General features: G+C 57.3%; 1 protein-coding gene across 1 annotated transcript; it reads right to left on the bottom strand.

Annotated features, from left to right (window-relative positions):
- Positions 1–1392: 1392 nt before the first annotated feature.
- Exoc3l2 (exocyst complex component 3 like 2) lies at positions 1393–22702 on the bottom strand. The gene is made up of 12 exons (XM_076838978.2): positions 22615–22702; positions 18105–18640; positions 14697–15330; positions 12909–13020; positions 11930–12031; positions 11757–11857; positions 11428–11538; positions 8706–8841; positions 5388–5510; positions 4805–4960; positions 3875–3996; positions 1393–1998 (listed from the first exon to the last, which is right to left on the bottom strand). Exons 2-12 carry the CDS (start codon positions 18622–18624, stop codon positions 1707–1709), a joined length of 2409 nt encoding a protein of 802 aa, XP_076695093.2. The 5' UTR covers positions 18625–18640; positions 22615–22702; the 3' UTR covers positions 1393–1706.
- Positions 22703–24947: the final 2245 nt, after the last annotated feature.

The following is a 24947-nucleotide window of genomic DNA, read 5'->3' as shown; positions in this document are numbered from 1 at the left end:
GGCCGCTCTAGGGGCCTGGGGGATAAAGGCGGGGTCCTGGCTCTTGTTGGGGGGATTGGATGCACTTCTTCCCGCCTCCAAGTCCGCAAGCAAGTTGAGAAGGGCACCAAGGGAACCCGCGAGAGCACGTGTGTGTTCAGTGAATGCAGCTGCTAGGCTCTCTACCGCCTCCACTTCACAGAGGTAAAAACTGGGGGCAAGAGCAGGAAAATGTTTGCAACCTAGAAAACACAGAGGACCAAATTCATCATAGCCCCAAAGCGGAGACAACCTAAATGTCTACCCACTGACACAAAAAAAACAGGGAACACAGGTGCTGTGGAATGTATTCGGCAATAAAAAGAGATGAAACCTTGTCAGACACAGTGGAGATCACCTCTGATCCCAGTTCCTCAGGAGGCTGAGGCAGGAGGATCTCAAGTTCAAGGCCAGCCTGGGCAACTCAGTGAGACTCACAACAAAATTTTAGAAAGGACTGGTGATGTCTCTCAGTGGTGGTGCCTAACATTCATGAAGCCCAGGATTCCATTGTCAGTACACCCCCTTAAAAGTATCACTTTCAGGGATGAAGTGAAGGGGGTAGATCTTCCGGACATATTACCTCAGCCTGGGCAAAGAGAGGTTAAATGATTTCCCAGGGAGGGACAGGAACCAGAGCCCAGAGAGGGGCAGCTTCCTGCCCACAGCTACACAGCCAGGAGGCTACAAGAGTCTCAGTGTCCAGCTCCCAGAGTTCAAACGTGCGTGAGGTTCCAACCCCAGCCCTGGGGCTGACCCCTGGCCGTCTCCTCTTTCTGACTTCTCAGGGAAAAAAAAAAAATTAAAACAACACAGGCCCGGAAGCATCCATCATGTGCTGTCCATCTCGGGCCGGAGAGGCAGGGGTCAGCAGGGAGGTGACCTCCAGGCCTCCGTGGAGACCAGGATCCGGTGGGGCTGGGGGGGAGAGGCTGCAAGTTTTCCCACCCTGAGATTTTCCTGCATCAACCCAGGAGGGCGCCCTGGATGCCGCCGGCCCCACCCCCAACCTCCTTCCTCTCTTGACGCGGCTTCCCGGCCAAGGATGGACGGGCGGGGAGGCCATGCCAAGGTGCACCCACCAGGACCAGAGTGGACAGGATGATGGTCCCTGCTCAGAGTGGCCAAGGGCCGGCCTCAGAGCCACCCAGCCCAGGGACTTGGAGTAAATGGGTGGCCGGCAGCTGCGGTGGCCTCCCACAGCCTCCACTGCCCTGCGTGACAGCTGGACCCCAGCCTGGCCTTGGACGGGTGAGAAGCCTTGGCCCTGGGCCCTGCCCCCGTCCTTCCTCCGCCACACTCAGGACTCGGCCCTTCCTAGTGTTAAATAGAAACCTCTTTATTCTAAGTATCGAACATTCCTTAATATGTTGGATTGGGGCCAGACCTTGAGGTGAGGGGAAGGGGGGGCTGGGATATTTTTGCAGAGCCTTCCAGAACACCACCCTTACACAGGGCGGTGGGGGGAGGGAGCTCTGGCAAGGCGCTCCTTGGCCTTGGGAAGGCCTTTGCTCCCTCTGGCCTCTGCTTCCCCTCGGTGGGAGAGTTTGGGGCTGGCGGAGGGGACCTCAAAGGCTCTTCCCACCCCAGGGCTCTGTGGGCCGGGCAGGGAGTCTCGGGCAGTGGCACAGGGGGATGGCGTCTCAGCAGCAAAGTTGGGGGCACTAAGGCCGAGGGCTGGGAGAGCCTCAGCGCTGGGCCCGGGGCCTCGACGGGGACAGAGGCCGAGGCCGCAGGGGCAGACAGGCCAGGCTGGGCCTGGCCAACCGGGACAGGGGGAGGCGGCCCACCGAGAGGGGGAGGCTGAGGCAGAAAGAGGGGCGGGGCACAGGGATGTCCGAGAAGAAGGCACGATCCCGAGGGGGCGACAGGGCTCCCCCCTCACAGAGTTCCAGGTCCCGGGCCACGGCCAGGATCTCCTGGCGCGTCGCAGTGTTGTGCAGTCCTCGCACGTCGAGGAGGGCCGCCACGTGCTTCCGCCTGCGGGTAGAGGAACGCACAGGGTCGCAGGAGTCCTGGCTCTGGACGCACCTCAGTCCACCTGCAGACCCCACCTGAGTCCCTTCCAACACAGAATCTGGAGCCCCCTGGCCCTGTTGTCCCAATTGTCTCCTCCCCCAGTCTTTCTCTGGCCAACCATTGCGAAATCCTCCCGTGAGCCCAGATGGACAGCACAATTTCAGAACATTCCTCTCCAAACCCAGCACAGGGGTCTTCCTGTTCACCCCAAGTCTCAGCTGCTGGTTAAAATTAACCTTCAGCCCCAATTTAGCTCAGCTCTCCTAAATTTCCATCCGGGTATCCTTGCAACTACTGGATCCTACAACAAACCCTGAGCTTCACCTTCAGGGTCCGACCAAATGGCTCCACAATCATCTCCTTCGTCCAGCCCAGAACCGTCCACCACACTCCACTCCTAGCTCTCACCTTCGACTGAGGCCAGGACTGAAACCTTCATCCCAAACTCAATGGCTCTCTATTTGGATCTCATTGTAGAACTTTCATTCCCAAATTTGAACCTAGAATACTCATGGACCTTGTCTCCGGCCCCCACACCCATGCTCCACCAAAAATCCACTCCAGGACTAGAATTCACCTGGGAGACTCTCACTCCCAACAGAAGCCTCATGTTCAACTCTATTCTGTAACATTCTTCCCTAAATCCTCCTTCCCCTCCATTCCCCCCTCAACTCCAAATCACCGGCCCCAAATGAATCTCCAGAGCCACCCCATGTTTCAATTCAAGGCGCTGAGCCCAACACTCATTTCGAGAACTTTCACTTCGTGCAGATCTCTGGGGTTTCCACAGCCACCTCTGACCCACCTCAGTGTCTTCATCTTCCCACATCCCAAGTTTGCAATCCTTGCAGCTCCCAAACACAAATCCAAAACGTGGCTCAAGAACCTTCAGCCCCAGCCAAGCTCCAGAACATGGCTTTGAAACTAGTCCTCCCAGCCCAGCCTGTGAACTCTCAGATTTAGCTTCAGATTCAAGTTCAGAAACTCCAAACCTGGAGGAATGCCGGACCCCTTAGGGCTCCAGGCCTTCCTAAGGATGTGACCCCCGCCCCCACTAGGGATGGGTTCCAGACTCCTCTTCCTCAACCTGGAACCCAAACCTGCTTATGCCTCACTCTGGTTTCTGTGAGGCTTGTCCCTCTGAGTGGAGAAGGTCTGGGGGCCAGAGCACTGTGAGCGCAGGTGCTGCCAGATTCAGGTCCCCTTTCCGCTTTTAAGTGGGATATTTATGAAACTGGAATTTCTGCGTGTAGCAGATGAGTGACTAACTGTAAAGGGACCGCTTGCACAGTGGGCGTGCAGGATGCGCATTTAGGACGGACATACAGACTCTGCAAACTGCCCTGAGTAATGATGCTGATCAATTCCCCCAAGAATTCTAAGAAAACGGCACTATCATCCCTAGGGAGCAGATGAGGAAACTGAGGCTCAGAGAAGGTCACATAGGAAGGAAACGGCCCACCAGGATTTGGATGGCGCCTGCGCCTGCCACTGTCCCAGTGCGTGTGCGCCCGCGTGCCCGTGCCTGTCCCCGTGTCCCCCGCGGCTCCCCTGCCGGGCCGGCCCTTCCTGCCGCCCAGCGGCCCCGCGCCCCCCTGCCCTGGGCTTCCTGTGACCGCCTGTTTGTTTGCGAGTCCTGGTGGCGGTGGCGGCAGCGGCGGCAGTGGCAGGAGGAGGGAAATCGTATTAATAATGCCTTGGTTCCAGCAGGAAACGGCCGTCAGACACGCTCGCCGCCTCCCTCCCTCGCCCGGGGGGCAGGAAACGCAGGGACGGATGCCAAGGCCGCCAGAGACGGGCAGGCGGCGGGCGGGGGCGCAGGCGGGCGGGCGCTCACCTGATGTCTGGGTAGTCGCGCACCAGCACCCCCACCTCCACCTGGATGCTGGGCGTGTCTTCCAGCTGCAGGACTTCAGCCAGGTGCGGCACCACGGCGTCCAGCCACGAGGCCTGGGACTCCTGGGGGTGGGTGGGGTGCAGGGCTCACATCTCAGTTCAGTGCCCCCTCCCAGAGCCACCCTCCCAGGACGGAGCCCACCCCTGCTCTGGCTTCTCCTGGCCTTGGTTTTTCCCATCTGTACAAAGGGTCAGAAGACCCGCTGGCCGGGGGTTATCTGGAACCTTCAGATATTGGAAGGACAATCCATAATGTAATCTATACCGGGTTTTGCAGATAATCGGGAGCTGTGCCACATGACTCGAAATCTATTCCAAGTTTGCAAAATGTTGCCATTTGGGGAAAACTGGATAAAGGGTACAGGGAGTTCTGTGCGAGCTTTCTTACAACTGCATGTGATTCCACAATTATCTCAAAAATGTTTCAAAAAAAAAAAAAATTCCAAGGACTCCAGGCTAGAAACCAGAACAGTAGTTGACTCGGGACCTTCCAGTCCTGATGGCTACAAATGGGTTCAAAGAAGATTTGGTGGCTTAGCATTCTTAGATTAGGAGATGTCAGGGTTCCGAGTTTCTGTCCGTCCTACCTGTGCTCATAATCATGGCTAACGTTCACGGGGTCAACTCTGCCAAGGGACTGCCCTAAGCCTTTCACAGGAACTAAGTGATCTCACCCTGCAACAATGGGTGGGGATCGTTATTTTATTCTGCACCTGAGGCCAGCTCAGAGTCCCTGCCGCCGGAAAGCGCGGGTCCGCGCCCAGGTCACGGAACCGCGCGCTACGCCTCGCGGTCCACCGAGAGTGGTCTTTGAGTCCTGTGAGGGACTCCGGGGAGCCAAGGGCAGCCCTGGCTCGGGGCCCCCACTCACCAACCGCCTGAACAGCCTCTGCAGCTGCGCCGCGTCCTCCCGGAGCCTCCCGGCCACGCGGCTGCGGGTCCGCGCCGAGCGACAGTGCAGGCGCCCGCGGAGCAGCGGCCGCACGTACTCGACCAGCGCCCGCCGGTGCAGCTCCGCCACCAGCGCCTGCGGCAGGCGGGAAGGAGGTGCGAGGGTGAGCCCCACCCGGCCGCCCCGCACCCCGCCAGGCCCAGGCTGCGGGACCCCTTCCCCCATCCCCACCGCCCACCCCTCCGGTGCCCACGGGCGCCCAGTCCTAGCACTCAGCCCTCAAGCAGCCCTGCGGACCCCACCCGGCGGCCCTGTCCCACCCGACGATGCCCTCCCAGGCCCCTTAACAGTCCCCACAGCCCGCCTAGGGGCCCTCCCAGCATCTCCTCAGTCCCCAAGATCTACCTCCAAGAGCCCCACTCTGGCTGCACTGGACCCCCACACCCATTCCCAGGAGCCTCCCCTCCGGCCCCAGCAGGTGCCACCTCTCTGGCCGCGCGGAGCCACTCCCCACCTCGAGGGGGTCTCCCCCAGATCCTTGCTCCCCTCACCAGCCGCACACCTGGTAGGGCTCATCCTGCATCCTGCGCAGTGCCAGGGCCTGAGCGCCCAGCGTGCCCACGATGCCGTCCAGGGCCTCCGAGCTGCTCAGCCACTTCCGGCGCATCAGCTTGTTGAAGTATGGCTGGGTGGGACAGAGTTCAGGGAAGTCACCGCTCTCCTCCTTCCCCCTCCCTCTTTCCCCGGGAATACAATCTCTAAACCCTGCTCAGAGCTTAACCTAGGGTGTGGGGGGTGTGGGGACACAGCAGCAGGAGGAGACGGCCCCCACCCCATCCTCCTGGGGCTCCCAGTCCAAAGGGGAGGCAGACTGGTCCCCAGACAATAACAACCCAGAGCTGGCAGGGCCACAACAGGGAACCAGAGGTTTAGGAAGCCTAGAGTCCATGGTGGGCTGACCCAGCATGTGAGTCAAGGAGGGCTTCCTGGAGGAGGAGGTCAGGCCCTGACTCTGGCCATGGTTAGGAGCACGAGAGGGAACTGTTCATTCAGAAGGAACAGCATGCCAGTCAGAGCACCAGATAAAGGTCCCTGTGGCTGGCCAGACCATCGGCACAGTTTTCCAGGTGCCCGCCACAGGAAACCGGGGGCCCTCGTTCAAAATCACCAAGAACTTTAAGGCAATGACAGCAGACCTTTAAGGAAGCTTGGACCTAAGTGTGTGTTGGGGACTGTGCGACTCTGGGGCCCACACCAGTGGCTTTTTCCAGGCACGTGGCTGGGGATTGGAGAGAAGAATCTAGGTGGCAGGGCTGGAGCACACAGGGTTGTGCCAGCTTTCACACTAGGGAGCACTGGGGAGCCATGGCAGGTTCAGGACAGGGGAGAGGAGAGGGTTAGGTTTGTGCTTTACCCAGATTAACGGGAGGAGGCAAGACTGGGCAGAGGCAGAAATTATGGAGGAGGCTGAAGGGGAGCCCAAAGGAGAACAGGGAGGGAGAAAGGAGGATCCAGGTGGCAGAATTCACAGGCTACAGTTAGTGACCCTGGCCAACAGTTAGTGACCCTGGCCAGGAGAGAGGGAGTGTCTGGAAGGACCTAGGGATGGTGCAGTGGGTTGTGCCTGAGATGGAGGCAGGGAGGCTCAGGGGACACAGGGGCCATGAGGTGCCGACAGGCGGGTTGGTATCCAGGCATCTGAAGCAGGCCCCATCCCGCTGGCCCCCCACCCCCTTCCTTCCCTTCCTCCTGACAGCGGCCCAGTTTCCTGCCTCCAAAATGGGGCCTACGGGCTTTGGTTGAAAACGCAGGGCAGGGCGTGAGGTCACGGGACACAGGCCCTGGCAGCCTTCCCAGGCCCCCCGCCAGAGGTGCACAATACCCAGGGGTGCGCACTCACGTGTGGGCCATTCCCTCATCACAGGCGTCACACACTCACACCAGCGCGTGGCTTTGAGTCCATCTCTCCCAGTCTCTGTCTCTTCCCAGTGTCCCTCTGTCTCTCCAATCACCCTCCTTCCCTTTCTCCTTCCCCTGTCTCCCTTAGTCTCATCCTCCCTCTGATTGATTGAGATCGAGGACTGAACCAGCAGCCCAGGCCCCGGCAGCTTGCTGTCCTCACTTTCCTGCTCCACACAGCAGGAGTGAGATGGGAATTTAAGGAGCAGGCCCTGCCTGGCTGCATCAGCTCTGAGTCTGCTGGGGCTAGGCATCTGTATAAAATGACACTGTTAGCTGGGCGCCATGGCATACACCTGTATTCCCAGAGGCTCGGGAGGCTGAGACAGGAGGATTGTGAGTTCAAGGCCAGCCTCAGCAACTTAGCGAGGCCGTGAACAACTCAGTGAGATCCTGTCTCTAAATAAAATATTAAAAAGGGCTGGGGATGTGGCTCAGTGGTTAAGCACCCCTGGGTCCAATCCCCAGTACCTCCAAAAAATGATACTGTTGGTTATATTTGTTTAAAAAGGATTTCTCATCGTTGGGAGATACAGCATAAAGTGGTGGTGGATGTGAGGGGATTTTAACAGAATTCAGTGGGGTGGGGCCGGGGATGTGGCTCAGTGGTCAAGGGCTTGAAGTGAGATGCCCCGGTTCAATCCCCAGCACCGCAAAAATAGTCAATCAATCAATTAATTAATTCAGGGGGAGAAGGGGACTCTGGATGAAACAAGATTGGCCAGGAGTGGACGGTGACTGGAGGTAGGCCACGGGTCTGAGGGGGTCATTCTGTCATTCTGTCTGCTCTGGCCATGCATGTAGGTTTGACATTTTCTATAAGAAGGCATTTTAGAAAAATTCTCTAAATTCAGAGAACGCCCCTCAGGGGCTAATCACGAGTGTGAGGAAGCAGATTTTTTTAAAGGGCTGGGGCTGCCGCTCAGTGGCAGAGCCCCCACAGAGCCCCGCAGGCCCTGAAAAAAATACATAAGTAAATACCAGCAAAGGACACAGCATGGTGGGTGGTGGTCAGGGCTTTGGGAGACAAATGTAGCAGGGAGTCGGGAGGGGGAGTCTCAGGGGTTCTGTTTTTTTAAAGAGACGAGGTTCTCATCATGTTGTCCAGATCTCCTAGGCTCAAAGGAGCCTCCTGCCGCAGCTTCCTGAGTAGCTGGGACTCCAGGTGCGGGTCTGTGTGCCCCACTTAGAGGAGCTTCTGTTTTAAGTGGGGTGATTGGGGAAGGTCTCATTGAGAAGGTCACATTTGGGTCAAAATTTTAAAAAGGTGAGACAGGGAGCTACGGGGATATCAGAGGGAGAGCATGCCAGGCAGAGGGAGTGACAGGTGCAAAGGCCCAGAGGCAGGGATGTGCCTGCTGTGGGCAGCAAGAGGCTGGCAGGGCCCGAGTGGAGCAAGGGAGGAGTGAGGTACAAGGTGACAAGGTCTGGGATACCATGTGGGGCCCTATGACGGTGGAGGGGTTTGGCTTTTGCTCTGAGTGACTTGGGAGGCATGGGAGGCTCCTGGCAGAGGTCAGCTGTACATGTAGTGAAGGCCACCTCCGTGCACCTCCCCACTCGCTCTGGTGTTAGCTCCATGCACTCCCACACCTGGGGACCTAGCCCCTTGGGGCGGGCACAGGGACCCCAACATTGACAAATGGGACCCCAGGGACCAGGAGAGCTGGGCATGGATTTGGGGGACCTCAGTGTCGAGGGCTCCACCCCAGACCCCTCCTGCTGGTGGCTGTCTGTCCTTCTCCCGCCACATCCTCCCACCTCTTCCTTCCTGCACCCCCTCTGCCCCCCACAAACAGCGCAGGCATGGCCATCACCCCCACCTCTGCCTGCTTCCCAAACCCTGAGTCATGGGCTGAAGGGAGCTGCAGGGGTGGGGGCTGCCTGCACTGGCACAGCCCCCAGCCCCTTGCCCACTCACCTGCAGCTCCTGGAACAGCATGTCAGCCAGAACGCGGTGGCACAGCCTGGTCACGCGGTCCAGGGAGCCGGCGGAGGCTTCCCGGGCAGGCTCGCTTTCAGGGGGTCCCACCCTGGCCAGGCGCTCGGCCAGAGCCCTGCAGAGATCAGTGAAGCCAAAAGTCAAGGAGCCCCAACATCTCGGCCCAACTACCTGCCCCAGTCTCCCCAACGTGGGCCCTGTTTTATGGGGTGCATGAATGACAGGTCAGATGAGGACCTTAAAAGTGGGGGGCTCTGGGGAAGGTCTAAGGACTGAGAAATGTCAGGGAATGCCTGGGGCTGGGGTGTCGTGGAGGTTGTGCAATGTCTAGGGAATGGGGTGCTGAAGGACTCCGGGATGTTGGGCTGGGGGTGCAGAGGCCTGGGAGATCCTGGGGGATGTCTGGGAAACTGGGAATATCTAGAGGGAGACTGGGGCGTTCTAGGCAGAGACTAGGGAATTTTAGGAAGCTGGGGACTATGTGGGGGCTGGGGGATATTGGGAGACTAAGGGGTGTCTGGGGCTGAGGGTGTCAGGAGGTTGGGGATGTCAAGGGTCTAGGGAACATGGGGGAATTCAAGAGGTCTCTGTTTCTCTTGCTGCTTTGTAGATGGGAGTGAAGAGGCCTCCATTCTGTCCATGGTTCTAAACTTAGTCTGCAATTCTGAATTCTCCCTCTCATTTCTGTCACTGTCCCCTGGGCCCTCTCTGAAGATCTCCTTCTGGGAACATGCCTGCCCAGAGGCCCCGCACTTACAGGGGATGACAAGCAAACAGGGTTCTGCCCTGGAGCTGTGGAAACACATGTCCATCCACTGGGGATGATTAAACCAGTGACAGTGTGGGCAAGCACAGAATGTGGTTCCCACAACAAAAAGGAACATGGTGACCTTTTTTTCCTTTTGCAGTATAGGGATGGAACCCATGGCCTCCAGGGTGCTAGGCCAGTGCCCTACCATAGAACCCCTCCAGGCCCTGGAGCATGGGGACACTTCAAAGCATCAATGGGAAGATCCCCAAGCTGTTAGGAAGTATTCCACTATCTGTGCCGTCAGCCCAGCGTGTCCACATGCTCCGCACCACAGATTCAACCAACCGTGGATGGAGAAGATTCAGAAAAAAAAAAATGCACCCATAGCAAAACACGTAGACTTTTTCTTTCATCCTTCCCCAGTCAATACAGCATATCAGCTATTTAAACACAGTCACCATCATATTAGGGATCATAAGTCATCCAGAGATGAGGTCTGGCATCAGGGAGGAAGTTTGGAGGTTCTATGCAAACACTTCACTTAAAAAAAAAAAATCGTTTTGGTATGAGGGATTGAACCCAGGGGTGCTCAACCTAAGAGCCACATCCCCAGCCCTTTTTAAAAATATTTTTTAATTTAGAGACAGGGTCTTATTAAGTTGCTTAGGGCCTTGCTCAGTTGCTAAGGCTGGCTTTGATCTGGTGATCCTCTTGCCTCAGCCTCCCGAGCCACTGGGGTTACAGGTGTGTGCCCCTGCACCTGGCCAACACTACACATTTTATATAGGATACTTGAGTGACCATGGATTTGGTATCCACAGAGGGGACGAAGCGGGCAGGGAGATGTCCTGAAACCAATCCCCACTATGGATACGGAGGAAAGACTTCATGAAACAGGAGTGGGGCGGGGGGGCGGGGAGTAGAAGGAAGGAGGAGGGGAGGAAGAGAATCTATATGTATATAGTTAAATAGATTCACTTGTATTTGTATAAATATGTGTGCACATTCATATATACACTTATTTATACCTGTTACTGGTAAATATTTGATGTTCCCCCGCAAAACACACACACACACACACACACACACACACAAATACTAGTTGTCCCCAAATGGGGAGGAGGGGAGGTAGGAAGACTTATTATTTCATATATTTTCATGTGAATGTGTTACCATTTTTTTAGATGTTCATGCACCATTATTTCACTTATTTCTTTATATACGGTGCTCAGAATCAAACCCAGTGCCTCACACATCACAGGCAAGTGCTCTACCACTGAGCCACAACCTCAGCCCCATGTGTCACCATTTTTTAAAAGTGCCATTGAAGAGCTGGAGGTACACAGCTCAGTGGTAGAGATGTGCCTAACAGGTACTTATGGGGCCCTGGGTTCAATCCCTAGCACCAATAAATAAATCAATTTAATTAAATGCAATTTAAAACAAGTTAATAGTCAGGCATGGTGGCACACGTCTGTACTCCCAGCAATTTGAGAGGGTGAGGCAGGAGGATTGAAAGTCTCAAGCCAGCCTCAGCAACTTAGCAAGACTGTCTCAAAATAAAGAATAAAAAGGGCTGGGGACGAGGCTTAGTGGTAGAGTGCCTGCTGAGCATATGTGAGGCCCTGGGTTCCATCCCCAGTACCAGGGAAGGGGCTAGAAGGAAGTTAATTTTTAAAAAAGCAAAATAAAAGAAATACAGAAATACACGCAATTCTGGAGCCTTTGAATCTGGCTTCTAGGTTATCTATTATCTTAATTCTGATTACTCTATAATTCTAATTTGTGATTCTATTTTTTTTCTAGAACTCCCCTATTGTATGTTTCTCAGGTCCCATGTGCATGTTCCCCTGGGTCAGCCTTGTGATTCCCACCCAGGACCTGGACACTCCAAATCAGCTGTCACCCAGAAGAGGCGCCTCCACAGCCCGACATTGCGGGTGCTCTCACCTCAGTGGGGGCCCACAGTTGACCAGGGAGATGGTCCTGCTGATGTAGGTGTCAGAGGGCAGCTCCCGGATTCCTGGGTGCTCATGGAATCTCTCCACGCGCTGTTGGAAGCTGGGGGGAGAAGAAGGGGCAGTTGGCATGATAGATGGTGCCCAGTGGCGGGTCAGGGCCCCTGGCCGAGCACTCAGCCTTTCAGCCTGCGACCCTGATCCGTCCCGGGCCCCTCTGCCCATCCTCACTCCTCCTCTAGAAGATCCCAGGTCGCGGTACCCAACCCCCAGCCCCGCCCCCCGCCTCCAGCCCCGCCCCTCGGTCTGCAGACCCCTTACCTCTGCAGGAACTCTGCGAGCCCCCCCAGGCAGCAGTGTGCCATCCGCTCCCCAAATTCCTGGCTGATGCGGGGCGCTCGCTCCGTGTGCTCTTCCAGTAGCTGCGTGGGCCACAGGAGAGAGGTGAGGGGGGGCAGGCACAGCTGAAGGGCGCCCCTTCTCCCGCCGCCTACCTCACACACATCCTGGGCCAGGCTGCTGGACCAGTCCCCCGCGTCTGTCCAGTGCTCCTCTTCTTCCTGCAGCACCCGAAGAAGGGCTGCCCGTGTCTGAGCCTGGAGGAGGAACACGGGAGGCAGGCGGGAGGCAGGGGCCGCCTGTGGATCTTTCTCTCTCTATCCACCAGGTTCCCCTACCCCTGGAGCCCCAGGCGGTTCTGGATTTTACCTACTGGTGGACCCTAAGCTGAAGGTGATGCTGGGGAGAGAGACTGAACCAGAAAATCTATTTAACCCTTTCTGTTCCTAACGAAGTCTGTGGTTTGGAGCTTTTATACTGAGTCTGTGGGTTAAGCTTCCTCCATCTCACAGGGGTCTATATTTTCACTGTGTGAGGGAGCTAAAACTCTGCTCCCAGGCTCTGCCAATTAGTTCAAGACACAGCCTCTTGTATCTCTCGTTCTCTGGTCCAGTGGATTGTCTTCAATTCAATAAGCTGGCCATGTGATTCTGGACTCTAGACTCTGGGGTTACAAGGATCAGATTTCTGTGGCTGGGGAAAGATTAGCATCAGCCAAGAAATCCCACTGTGGCCAGTCCAGGCCGGGTGCCTGGGGCCGTTCTGTTATTAACTGCATTCACTATCAACCCAGCCATGATAAAAAGATGTTTGGGTATTGCACAACATGTTTGCATTCCTGAGCTGATGTTCTGTGACAGCTTTCTCCTGATCTAAGATTTGAAGGGTCCAAGGTTATGGAACCTGTATAGACAGTCTCTTCTTCAGGGCTCTGGTGCTTGGCACAGAGCATGGAACGGAAATGACCAGTGTGGGCTTGCATGTCTATGGCCTTTGACAGAAGCCAAAAGTTCACAGAGAAAAGGAGATGGAAATAGTGAATGGAGGAGGGCAGACCCCCCCTAAGCCGACTGTGACCCTTCCTCTCTACAGAGCAACTCCAGCCCCAAATCACCAATGCCGAGTCCCAGGTACCTTGACATCTGTGACACATTCATCCTCCAAACCACGAAGAGTGCCAGGGGAGAGAAGGGGGCCCAGTTCCCCATTCTCCAGGGCGACCATGTCCACCAGCCCCAGGACCTCCCTGGAAAGTGGGAGATAATAGACAGGGAGATCTGTGAGAGGAGGGGCTGGGCAAAGGGACCCACCTGATGACCTCCCACCGTGTTTGGGACCCTGGGCCACTCCCTTCCTCTTCCAGGGCCAGCTTTGCTCATCCCTCAAAGGAAGTCCTTGCCCTGGTTCCAGAGCTCTGAGTCAGCTCCCTGATGGATGGTGTCCGGGCAAGACTTACAGGGGTCAAGTCTAGGCTTGCTGGTCTGACACGCAAGGCCTCTCCCACGATCCACTTAGTCAGACAGAGGCTCCTTTCTGCCTCTGCTTCTAGGTCCTGCTTCTCTCCTGGCCTCAGGGGCTCCCCAGTCCAGCCCCCATAGTCCTCCTCCTGCTTCCCTGCATGCCCGGGCTGAGCAATATCACCACGGTCACCCCTACTCCTGCCTACTCGCACCTGACTTCTGCTCATTGCATCTGCATGAGCAGAAAAACTATCTCCCCCCGGGGGCGGGCATGACCCATGTCTCACTACTCCCGGAAGCTTTCCAGACCCCCACCCTGCCTTCGCCTCTCCAGATGGTCTGGGAGCATCCCTGACGGGGAGGAGAAATGGGGACGACAGGGTCAGGGCTGGTGCCACTGCCCTCTCATTCTTCTGATGACAACTTCCCAGACCCCTCACTCACCAAGGTGCAATTCGGGGTGGCAAACTCCCCCTCCGGGAGAGGATATGTGACCAAATGTGACTCATCACCAAAGTCCACTCCCCCAGGGTAAGTTTAGGATGCAAAGGTCAGTGGTTATAAGATTCTAGGCCTGGGAGGGTCAATCATGTCCAGGTCTCAGCACCAAGAGCGGGTGAGTCTAAGATGTGGGATTTGAAGGCTCACAAGGTGCTAAGAGCCATGAATTCCACAGTTCAAAGATAGGACGAGTTAACAGTCCTAAGATGGAAAGAGAGAGCGGCTAGAATTCTAAGGGCCAAAAGTAGTCAAGTTGAAGGTCAGTGCTGCCAAGGTTCTAGCCCTGGAACAGTCCAGGGCGCTAGGGAAGTCTAAACAGTCTAAACAGCTAGGATTCTAGCTGTGTAGGTGTCATCCCTGCTACTTTTCTGGACTGGAAGAGTCCACCACGCTCAGTTATCAGGACTGCTCAGCTATCAGGACTGCCATGGTCAAGGTTGTGAGGTGTGTGTGTGTGTGTGTGTGTGTGTGTGTTGTGCTGGGGGTTGAACGCAGGGCATGCAAGGCAAGCACTCTACCAACGCAGCTATTTCCCCAGCCCAAGATTTTAGAACTGAAACAACCTTTGGTGTGATAGGTTCTGGGTCTGGAAGTGTGGTAGGTGCCAAAGCCTAAGGACAGGATTGTCAATGTTACTAAGATTCTAGAAGCCTGTCCATGATGGGTCTGGGTCTGGAAGGATCAATGGTGCTAAGATTCCAGTGCTAAGATAAGAGTGGTAAGTGTCCATAATGTCCAGGGGCTGGCACTGGGATGCCGCTGAGGTTCTGGAACAGGAAAGACCCTTGGTACTAAGGTGACAGCGCTGAGATTCTAGGATTGTGCTGAGGTCTGAAGAGTCAGTGGTGCTATGGGGTCTGGTTCTAGGACTGAAGGGCTGGCGTTCCATGGTCCCGAGGATCTGAGGAGGCCAGGATGGGGCTGGGGCTCAGTGCGATCTTACAGCGGCGGTCCCGCTCACCTGGGGTACACCTGATTGTGCCAGTGCAGCAGGGCGTAGCGGTCCGCCAGCGGCAGCCTCCGGCGGGCGGAGGCCCCCAGCCACTCTGCCAGTGCGCCGTGGTAGCCGCGCAGGTAGACGCCGAAAGCGCCCAGGCCGGCGGGGTAGGCGGGCGCCAGGCGGCCGCGCACCACGGCCATGTCCTCCAGCAGCCGCGCCCGCAGCGCCTCCAGCTGCCCGGCCAGGCCCCCGGGCGCCCCGGGCGCTGCCGCCTCCAGGCGCTCTCGCGCCGCTCGGGCCACTGCCTCCGCCCAGCGGGCGCGCAGCTTGCGGGCCGCCCCAGGCCCCCGGCGCCCATCGGCCGCCTCCTCCTGCACCAGCACCTGGCCCAGCTGCGCCACCGCGCCCGCCCCGGCGCCCGCGCCGGGCCCGGGTCCCGCCAGCGTCTCGCGCACCAGCGCCCACAGCTCGCGCTGCAGGGCCTCGTACAGCAGCGCCACGTCCCGCGCCCGGCGGCCCCCGCTCGCGCCCTCCGCCACTGGCGGCCCTGGCGCGCCGCCCCCCGACGACGCCAGCTCCTCCGCCTCCAGCTCCAAGATGTGCTCGTCGGCCCGCGCCAGCTCGCGCTGCTGGATCAAGCTCAGGATCTCCAGCACTGTGGGGAAGAGGGAGGTCAGGGCGCCCGCCCGAGGCCGGCCCGGGGACGGGTGGCTAGGAGAGGACGCAGGGATGGGTTCCGCGAAGGGGCAGGCGAGAGGCAAGGTGGGGGAGGAGGGGAAGGGAAGTGGAGTGCGGGTGGGAGAAAGTGGGGACCAGGCTGGAGATGGAAGTCAAGAGAGGGTGGAGGGAAGATGGGGGTCCGGGTTGGGGTAGGGCAGGGGTGGAGGGACAGGGAGATGAGGTGACAAGAGAGAGGGCCAGGGCACCGAGGAGGTAAGGGGCAGGAGCTTTGGAGGTGGGAGAGGAACCTGCCTCGGGATGGGGGGCCACAAGACTAGAAGGTGTAGAATGAAGAAGAGGGTGGAGAGGGTGAGGGGGAGGCCGGGGGAGGGGGTGCGAGGGGGAGGGGCGGGAAGAAGGGAAGGGGCCAGGGGTCAGGGGATCCAGGAGGGCGTCAGGCAGAGGGAAGCCAGGGGTTGGGGGGGGGCGCGGAATGTGCGTCAGGGTTGGAGGGAGGGATGGGAACTGGGAAGGGGGGAAATAGAGGAGGGTCCCGGAAGGTGGAGGGCTGAGCCAAGACACAAGCCAGGTGAGGGGTGCGAGATGGAGACCACCAGGGGGCGGGGGCAGAGGGCGGAGAGGGAGGAAGATGTGGGGACAGGAGATGGGGTCTTGGGGGGTTGGCATGGCTGTGAGGGTGAGCTGGCACTTTGGAAATGTTAGACTCGCCCGGGAAAAGGGAGTCATGGGGTTGGGAGGCTCTGGCCAAGGCAGAGGGAGGGTCCCAGCCAGGAGTTACCCTGCACCTCCCCCTCCACTTCCTCCCTGGCAGAGAAACTATTTCCTGGCCAGCGCTATTTCTGCCCATCCGTTTCCAGAAGGCAGGGGCTCCAGTCACCCCCTCCTCACCTCCCTGCAGTGCCCTCCCAGTCCCCAGGGAGCAGGGGCCGAAATAGCCTCTGGCCAGGATGTGGAGGGCATCAGAGGACAGAAGGGGCTCTGCGAGGTCCCCAGCACAACAGCAGCATGGGCCTGGGGGGAGGGCTGGGAACAGGGCAGGGGCTCAGTCAAGGTGGGGCTGGGGACAGTGTTGGCAACTGGAGGATGGAGTTTCCGAGATGGGACCAGATGAGGATGGGAGGAGGATGGGGTTGGGATGAGCAAGCCCTGCATTGGGACCAGGTGAGGAATCTGCAGAGGGGAACAGGAAAGGAATCCAGAGTGGCACGGGATGGGCTGGGGTCTGGGTGGGCTGGAGGGAGGTGCAGGTGAGCTCAGAGGGCGGTGAGGACGGCAGGAAGGGAGAGCCCTGAGTCCGAAGATGTTGCTGGGACCCGAGATTGGGGCCAGGAATATGGATGGAGTTGAAGGTGGAGGATGAGGGTGGAGTTTGGATTTGGGAGTGGGGTGGGTGCAGAGGGTACTAAGGAGGTTGAGATTGGGGTTGGGGTTGAAATTGGGGGCTGGGGAAGGACTGGGTGGTACAGGACTGAGTGAGGAGGGGCGGGAGGGAACGGAGGGTGGGTGCTGAGCTGAGCCTGGGGCTAGGGGTCAGGAGTGAGACCAGTGGGGGAAGGAGTGAGATCAAACGTAGGGATGGGATTGGGGTGGAAGGGAGTGGAGGCCTGGGAGTGGAATGAGGTGAACCCACTCAGGGCTGTCAAGGTGTTGGGCAAAGAGATGACGTTAAAGACGCTGTTTGAAGAGGGGGCACAGGCTCTGATCCAAAATAGAGACCCCCGAGGGGGCTGCAGTGAGTGCCCGGTGGGTACAGAAAAGCACCCAGGAGGACCCTGAGGCCTGGCCTAGGGATGGGTTGACCGGGCACAGGATGAGATGGGCTGGCGATAGGGATTAAGAGTGCCAACCCTCCCCCTCCCACAAAGGATATCAAGTCTGGAACCCAGCACTCAAAATGTGACCTTCACTGGAAATCGGGTCTTTCCAGAGGTCGTAGGGTCATAGCCCCTAATCCTTAATATGTCTTTATAAAAGGGGAAATTTAGCCACAAAGACACGGAGAAGAGGGGAGGGGAAAAGGCCAGCAAAGTGAAAGATCGGCCTGATCGCCCCCCAGACCCCGGGAAGGCCAGAGCTTGCCGCGAGCCTGCAGGAGGCTCCAGATTGTATTTTTTGTTGTTTTAAGCCACCCAGTTTGTGGGACCTGGGAAAACCCTCCTGCTGGTGCTCAGATTTGGGTGGATCTAGTTAAGGGTGATGGTGGAGGTTAGGCAGGGTGAAGAGGTTGAAGGTCACGTCGGGACATGAGTTGACCTATTTGAACTTGAACGTGTGGGTTGGGGATGGAGTTAGGATTGGGTTCAGAGTGGGATGGGAATGAGACGGGCCTGGGGACAGAGGAGGAGGCTGAGGTGGGGGCTGGGGTGGGGTGGGGGTGGGAATGAGATGGAATCCAGGGGTCAGGGGGGGCCACGGGGTTGAAAGCAGATGCTGGAAATGACGGAAGGTTGGGTGAGGCTGGAGAGGGAAGGGGTGGAATAGCGGGTGGGGAGAGGATGGGACCCCAGTTGTGTTCAAGAATACTGGAGGGCTGGGGTGTGGCTCAGCGGTACAGCGCTTGCCTTGCATACGGGAGGCACTGGGTTCGAGTCTCAGCACCACATAAAAATAAATAAAAAAATAAAGATACTGTGCCCGTGTATAACTAAAAAGGTAGTAAAAAAAAAAAATAGAATACTGGGGGTGGGGTCGGGTTTCACTTGGTGAGGGATTTGGGGGGAGATGGAGGGTCAGGACCTCCCCACTCACCTGACAATGGCTCCTTCATCTTTGGGGGCTCCGGGACCTTGGGTGGGGGCTCAGGAGCAGCTTCCCCGGCTGGGACCACCCTCTCAGCCAGGGATGCCCGCCGAGGCTTGGGCCCACGCCCCAGGCGCAGGAAAGCCAGTCTCCGCGCAGCCTCCCCAGGCCCCTCCTCGTCACCGTGGGCCCGTGTCCCCTGCAGCCGGGCCAGGAGGCCAAAGTCTGCTGAGCTCCTTCGGAGCCCCGGGGGCAGCACGCGGCCCAGGAACGAGCGCGGTGGCCCATCCCCGGGACTGCCTGCCCGTCGGCCCTGGGCCCAGCCCAGCCGGAAAGGGGACAGGCCTGCCAGCTTCTCCAGGGTGGCGCGGCGGTGACAAGACGTTCCATTGGGCAGAGTCCCCAGCTCCCCAGATTCTTCTTCCAGCCCCGGAATGTCCTCGAAGGGGTTCCGAGAGGACCTGAGGGGCAGGGTCCCTGCCCTGGGCACCTTAGGGTCTGCCACCCCTAGGCTCTTCAGGATGGGCATTTTGACAGGCGGGCACCTGGGAAAAAGAATGACCAGGGATAGTGATGACCACTTTGGCACATGGATGTGGGAGGCCTGATCTGAGCTCTTAGTACCCCCTGAACCTCATTGGAGGGGGGGGGCACGTAGGATTCCATGATCCTGCAGGGGGCAGTCTCTCCAGGCTGCACAGCCAGGCACCTGTGCCTAGGCCCCTTTGCCACCTCCCCTGTTCACCTGGGGCCCTGTCCCCTCTGCCTCCCTCGTCCCTCCAGCAAACACTTCCTAGGAAAATCCAGATCCTCAAGGACAAAAGGAGATTGGTGGTTGGAAGGGGCTGGGGAGAGGGCCGGGAGTGCCCTCCAGGGGTATAGCGTTTCCTGTGGGATATGAACGTGGCTGGAACTACAGAGGGGCCAGTGTGCTAAATGCCACTGAACTGCACACTTTAAATTGGTGGATTTGGTTTTGTGTATTTGAACAAAATTAAAACAACAAAAACCCCTCACTAGATCTATGGACCCCTCCTGTGCAGGTGTTGGGGACATAGTGGTCACTAAGGCAGACCTGGTCCCTGTCCCTGCAGGGCTCACAGCTTCCTGAATCCTGTCTGTTCCATCTCCAAGTCTCTCTCTCCGGTCGTGGGTGTCTCAGGTCTGCCCCTCTCCCTTCTGTGGCCCCTGCCCAGCCAAGCCCTGCCCACAGTCTGCCCCAGATCCTCCCTGGACTCCGGCCTCTAGTCCTGACATCTCCTAGACCCCTCCCCAGCGCCAACCCTTCCATGGCTCCCCAGTGCCTGGAGACAAAGCTCAGGCCCGTCCCCACAGCCGGTGGTCTCCCCATTGCTGTCCTCCCCTCCTGACTTGGGACTCCCTGGGTGTCGGCCCTGCCGCTCGTCTACACAGAAGCCAGGCTCAAGCTTCAGGACTCGGTTTCCCTGCCCGGCTCCTCCAGGACACCTTCCCCCATCCCGAGGCTGGGTCAGAACCCCTCAGGGCTCTCAGAACCCCTGGGCTCCCTCATTCCAGTCCTGCCCCCCCACCCCCGTCATCACCATCTGGGGACAGATCTGTTTCCCCACTGGACTGGGAGCCCCGGGAGGGCAGGGCTGTGGCGGTCTCAGTCACTACTGCGGTCCCAGTGCCAAGCACTGGGCGGGCGCTCTGGGAATGGGTGCTAGCAGGAAGCAGAGGAAGGAGGAGGCAGACTGTCCCTTCCTCGGGTGGTGGGTCCTTCTGGAAGAGGTCAGTAGGGAGCAGGCCACAGTAGGGAGACTCGGGGAGACTTGGAAGAGCACTCTTTAAAATGATGAAATCGGGCTGGGCTGCAGCTCAGAGGAGGTGCTTGCCCAGCAAGTGTGAGCCCTGGGTTCCATTCCCAGCACCACTCGTGAAATGACCAACTAACTGAATTAATAAATGAAATTTTTCAAATGACAAAGTAGTCCGACCATTCAGAAAAGTGTAGAAAACAAACTTAATAAACACCCCTGTGCTCCCAGCCACGTCTAATGCAACCCTTTGTTCTATTTGCTTCAGGGGTTTTTAGTGGTGGCGCACGCCTGTAATCCCAGCGGCTCAGGAGGCTGAGGCAGGAGGATCCCAAGTTCAAAGGCAGCCTCAGCAACTTAGTGAGGCCCTAAGCAACTCAGCGAGACCCTGTCTCTAAATAAAAAATAAAAAGGGCTGAGGATGTGGCTCAGTGGTTTAGAGCCCCTGGGTTCAATCGTGGGTACCAAAAAAAATTGCCTGGCAGATGCAGTGAGTGTGTGTATGGGGGGGGGTGGACAAGTAACAGCCACTCCCTGACCCTCTCCTGGGTCCCCCTCCATCTAGTCCTTCTCCCAAGGACATGGAAAGTTGCTGTCCCTTCATCAGGTAGACTTGGATCTCCTGCCCCATGCATTCAGAAATAATGTCTTGCCTCACATAGTTCCAGCCACTTTAAATTACACACTTGTATCTTGCAACTTAATGGAGTTTTGTTGCTGCTGTTTTGTTTTGTTGAGATGGGGTCTCACTTGACTGGACTGGCCTCAAAGTCCTGGGGTCAGTAGTCCTCTGGTCTAAGCCTCCCAAGTAGCTGTGACTCCAGTCATGGGTCACCCTGCCCAGCTGATTTTTTTTTTCTTTTGTTCTAACTACAAATTTGTGAGATTTACTCACATCCACTATTTATTTTAAGAGCTGTATGATATTCCATTGTGTCACTATGACGAGACGCAGTTAAATAAAGCATCAGACGTTCACCGGTTCTCCTATTACTGACCTGTAGTTTTTGTTTTGTTTTGTATGGGATTGAACCCAGGGGCTTTTACTATACACTGGGCCCATTTCATTATTTTTTTATTTTGTTTTTCATCAGGGCCTAATTAAGTTGCTTACGGCCTCGATAAGTTGTTGAGGCTGGCTTTGAACTTGAGATCCTCCTACCTCAGCCTCCCAAGCTGCTGGTAGTAAAGGCAAGCACCACCACATGTGGCCCACGGGTTGTTTTTAATGGCCACAGGGTTCTGTGCCTGTGAGGGACAGGGTCAGCATAGTGCAGCGTGCACAGATGGATGAGCGGCCAGGTGCTGTGGTCCTGATGGGCTGGGCTGGGCACAGAGTACTCTATCTGTAGTGACCCCTCCTTCCCCCATTTCAGTTTCTGGACTTCAGCTTGTGCTTCTTAACCTCTCTGTTTCTAGAAACACCTTTAGTCTCCATAGTCCCCTGCCCCCAGGGTGGGCAGTCATCATGGCGACCCCTTGCTGGAAGCCCCTGTGTCTGTGTGCACTCAACGCCACCCCCCAAGTACAGCGCTGTTCCCAGGGGCTGATTTCTCTCATCTTCCACACTGGCTTCCGCATGCCTCGTTCATCATCCCCCCAAACTGCCTCCCACATCTCTGCAAACTGTCTCCACCCTTCACCCCCATGATAGCAGGCTCCACGAAGGTCAGTGTTGGCCACACTAACTTTTTTGTTTGGTACCAAGGATTGAACTCAGGGGCACTCAACCCTGAGCCACATCCCAGCCCTATTTTGTATTTATTTAGGGACAGGGTCTCACTGAGTTGCTTAGTGCCTCGCTTTTGCTGAGGCTGGGCTTTAAACTCGTGATCCTCCTGCCTCAGCCTCCGGAGCTGCTGGGATTTTAGGCGTGGGCCATCACGCCTGGCCCAAACTAGCTTTGACACTCCCTGGCCAGCTCCTATATCCCCCCAGACTGAATCCAGTACCCCCCAAATTATTTCCCACACTCCCCAAACACGGCATCAAGGCTTGCCCCCAACGGGTCCTGACTGTCCCCTTCCTGGCTCCGCACCCGTCTCTGCAAGCTGACTCCCGACATCCTGCTCTCTCCAGTGCCCTGTCGCCTCCAGTGCCGGGGCCCCTGACTCACTTCCGAGGCATCCCGCAAGCAAGCCCCCTGCCTCCCGGCTGGCTCCCCCGCAGGATGTCTCGGCCACCAGAGCTTCCCTCTTTGGGCCCCTCCTCCTCTTCCTCGCTGCCCCCAATCCTCCACGGCAACCCTCACCTCTATTTGCAGATTCTGTCACTATCTAGTCCCCAGCATCTACATTAGAGCCCTGTCCTCACAGGTCACATGTCCCCAAACCCGAAGCCCATGATACCACCCCAATCTAATCCTCGCCCCAAACACCATCTCATTTTCGGTGTCTCCAATCCCGGCAGATCCCGTGTCCCGCCTCGGAGACGCTGTGCCTTCCCGGCCTCAGTCTTCCCATCTGCATTCAGAGCACATCCGACCCAGGGTCGTCTGGCCTCCAGCAGTGGGTCGGGGCTCTCCAAGGCCCCCGAAGGCCCCAAGTTCTCGGGAGAGCTTCCTCCCGCTCATCTCCTGTGCCCTCCCACTGGCACCCACCAGCGCCAGGCCACTCTTGGCCCCCAGCCCCTTCTTGGTTCAAGGTGCAGGTTGGAGTGGCCACCAGTCCAGCCCACCTCTGGGCTGTGCCGCTTCTCTGAAGGGACCCCAGGGTATGTCCCCCTCCCCGCTGCACACTCACCTCTGTCCTTGGTGCCTGTCCCTGTGTCCCCACTGCTGTCCTGTCCCCAGGCTACTTGGGCCAGGGCTGCTGAGAGCTTAGATCTGGGGGGTGGCTTGGAGGAGGACAATTTCCTGTCAGGAAACCCCTCCCACTCTGGGGCCAGGGGCGGGAAGGACTCAGTATCTGTCTGCCCTCTTAGGCTGCGGTGGGCCTGGCAAGAGCAGGCCCACGGCCGTCCCCACCCTCACCCCCCCCAGGCCGGAATCCACCCGCCCCCCTGCCTGTTCTTCACGCCTCCCGAGGTGACAACACCATCCTGGGCACCCCGGGAGACACCCCGCCCTGGACTGGAGCCCAAAACCTCTCTCCAGCCCAAGCAAAGCCCGAGGCCTTGGACAGAGAAGCCGGTGGGCATTTCCAGAGGAGCCCCCCACACTTGGGGTCTCCCGTTATGAGGTGAAGACTGGGAGGAAGCCCTGCTGGTCGGGTGGGTGCTGGGCCTGGTGGGGTGATCGCTTTGCCCAGGAAACTGCCCGGCCCCCACCTTCGCAGGCTTCCTAGTCTCAGTTCCAGACTCCCCGCCGCCCAGCCCCTCTCTGCCAGGCCCCGGCTGATCTGTGGGCTCCTGAAACCATCAGATGTGCCTGCCCTGCGTCTCCTGCTCCAATGTCATCCTGGCAAAGCAGACTCAGTCCACCGTGCTCATGGCCCACAGTAGGCACTAGATAAAGACCTGTTTGCGAATGCAGCAGGCACCTGTTGTGGGACACACTGGGATTGAGGTCGGAGGTGGTTCTGGGGATGCTCCTCCTGCCAGGGAGCTGGTGGTGGAGACTGCGGCAGAAGTGTGTGGTTAGGTCTGAGATGGGAGGGGGTGGGGTTGGATGTGGGGGTCAGGTTGTTTTTTTTGTTTTGTTTTGTTATTTTTGTTCAGGGGATTGAACCCCAAGTATTTAACCACTGAGCCACATTCCCAGCCTTTAAAAAATATATATTTTATTAGAGTTGCTTAGGGCCTCCTTAAGTTGCTGAGGCTTGCTTTGAACTCCATTTGAGGATCAGCCTCCTGAGCCACCAGGATTACAGGCGTGGGCCACCGCACCCAGCTAGGGTCTTTTCCTGTGTGTGTGTGGGGGGGCTGCTGGGGATGGAACCTGGGGTCTCCTGCAGGCCAGGCAAGCTCTACCACCAAGAGCAGGCCAAGGCTGTTCCTAGGTTTAGTCAGTGTTCACCCTGTGACAAGCGTTCACTGGCCGAGGTGAAGTTGTGGTTGCAGATGGTCAGCAGTTCCTCTCTGAGCTCAGTGGACACTGAGGCTAGGGGAGGTGGGTCAGGGGTTAAGATTCCAAGGTCTGAAGGCCCCACTTCAAGGACAATAGGTTGTGGGGGAAGGGCTGGTTGGGTGGTGGGGCAGGAGGGGAAGGAGCAGGCCTCAGCCCCCCCACCCACTGTCCGTCAGCCTCTGCAGGAGGACCTGGGGTCACCAGTGGCCCATCGTGGGCTGTGACCACTGTCAGATCCCCTGCCCCCTCTTTTTAAAAAATTTTTTGAACTCTATACTCACATAGCACGAAATTTGCCCTTTGCAACATACAATTCGGTGGGTTTTAGTTTATTCACAAGGAAGCTGCAAGCATCACCATTAATTCCAGAACATTCACATCATTCCCCAAGGAATCCTGTACCCATTACAGGCACTCCCAGCCCTCTTTCCCCTCAGCCCTTGACAACCACTAGGATTTGTCTCTAAGAGTTTGTCTATTTTATACATTTCTTATGAACGGAATCATTTTGGATCTGACTTCATTCACTAAACGTACGTTTTCAAGGTTCATCTACTTTGTATCCTTTCTCTGTGTAGGCCTCACTTTTCCCCATCTTGGAAATGGGGTGGGAACAGTTCTGAGGAATAGGGGCACAGGGGTGGGCCCCAAAGTGTGTCCTGCAGGTGTGGGGAGGCAGGTGCTGCCCCCGTGTGGTCCACGGGAGGACTGCAGCTGTCTGCGCTAGGACTAGGAAGGGCTTGGGGGAGGTGGGTGGTGTCTGACCCCCTTATTCCACCCCAGGATCCCACTCCTCACCCCACAGAATCACTAAGCTTCTAGAACCCATCCTGAACTCTCCCCCACCGCCTTTGCCTCTATCCTTAATACTCCTTAGGCTTCATGTGCTGAATTCTGATAATAATGAAGTTCTAATCCAACTCCCGGGAAGCACTTGACTTTAGATATTCTCCTTGATTGGTTGCACACTGCAGTTGCTGCTGTTATTATCCAGAAACAGGAAACCATCGTGGTTAAAAGCACAACTTCTGGAGTTGGGAGACAGCTGGGTTCCAATCCCAGTCCTAC

Source organism: Callospermophilus lateralis, chromosome 18, assembly GCF_048772815.1.
Source record: "Callospermophilus lateralis isolate mCalLat2 chromosome 18, mCalLat2.hap1, whole genome shotgun sequence".
NCBI lineage: Eukaryota > Metazoa > Chordata > Mammalia > Rodentia > Sciuridae > Callospermophilus > Callospermophilus lateralis.
This window is presented reverse-complemented; position numbering and strand designations above follow the sequence as displayed.

What these genes read in the sequence shown, in the direction of transcription:
- Exoc3l2 (XM_076838978.2), bottom strand. Translation starts at nt 18,624, where the DNA reads ATGCCCATCCTGAAGAGCCTAGGGGTGGCAGACCCTAAGGTGCCCAGG. An exon ending in CACAATCAGGTGTACCCCAG is followed by an intron (nt 13,021 to 14,696) that starts GTGAGCGGGACC and finishes CCCACTTTCCAG; the next exon opens with GGAGGTCCTGGGGCTGGTGG. An exon ending in CTCGCAGAGTTCCTGCAGAG is followed by an intron (nt 11,539 to 11,756) that starts GTAAGGGGTCTG and finishes TTCTCCCCCCAG; the next exon opens with CTTCCAACAGCGCGTGGAGA.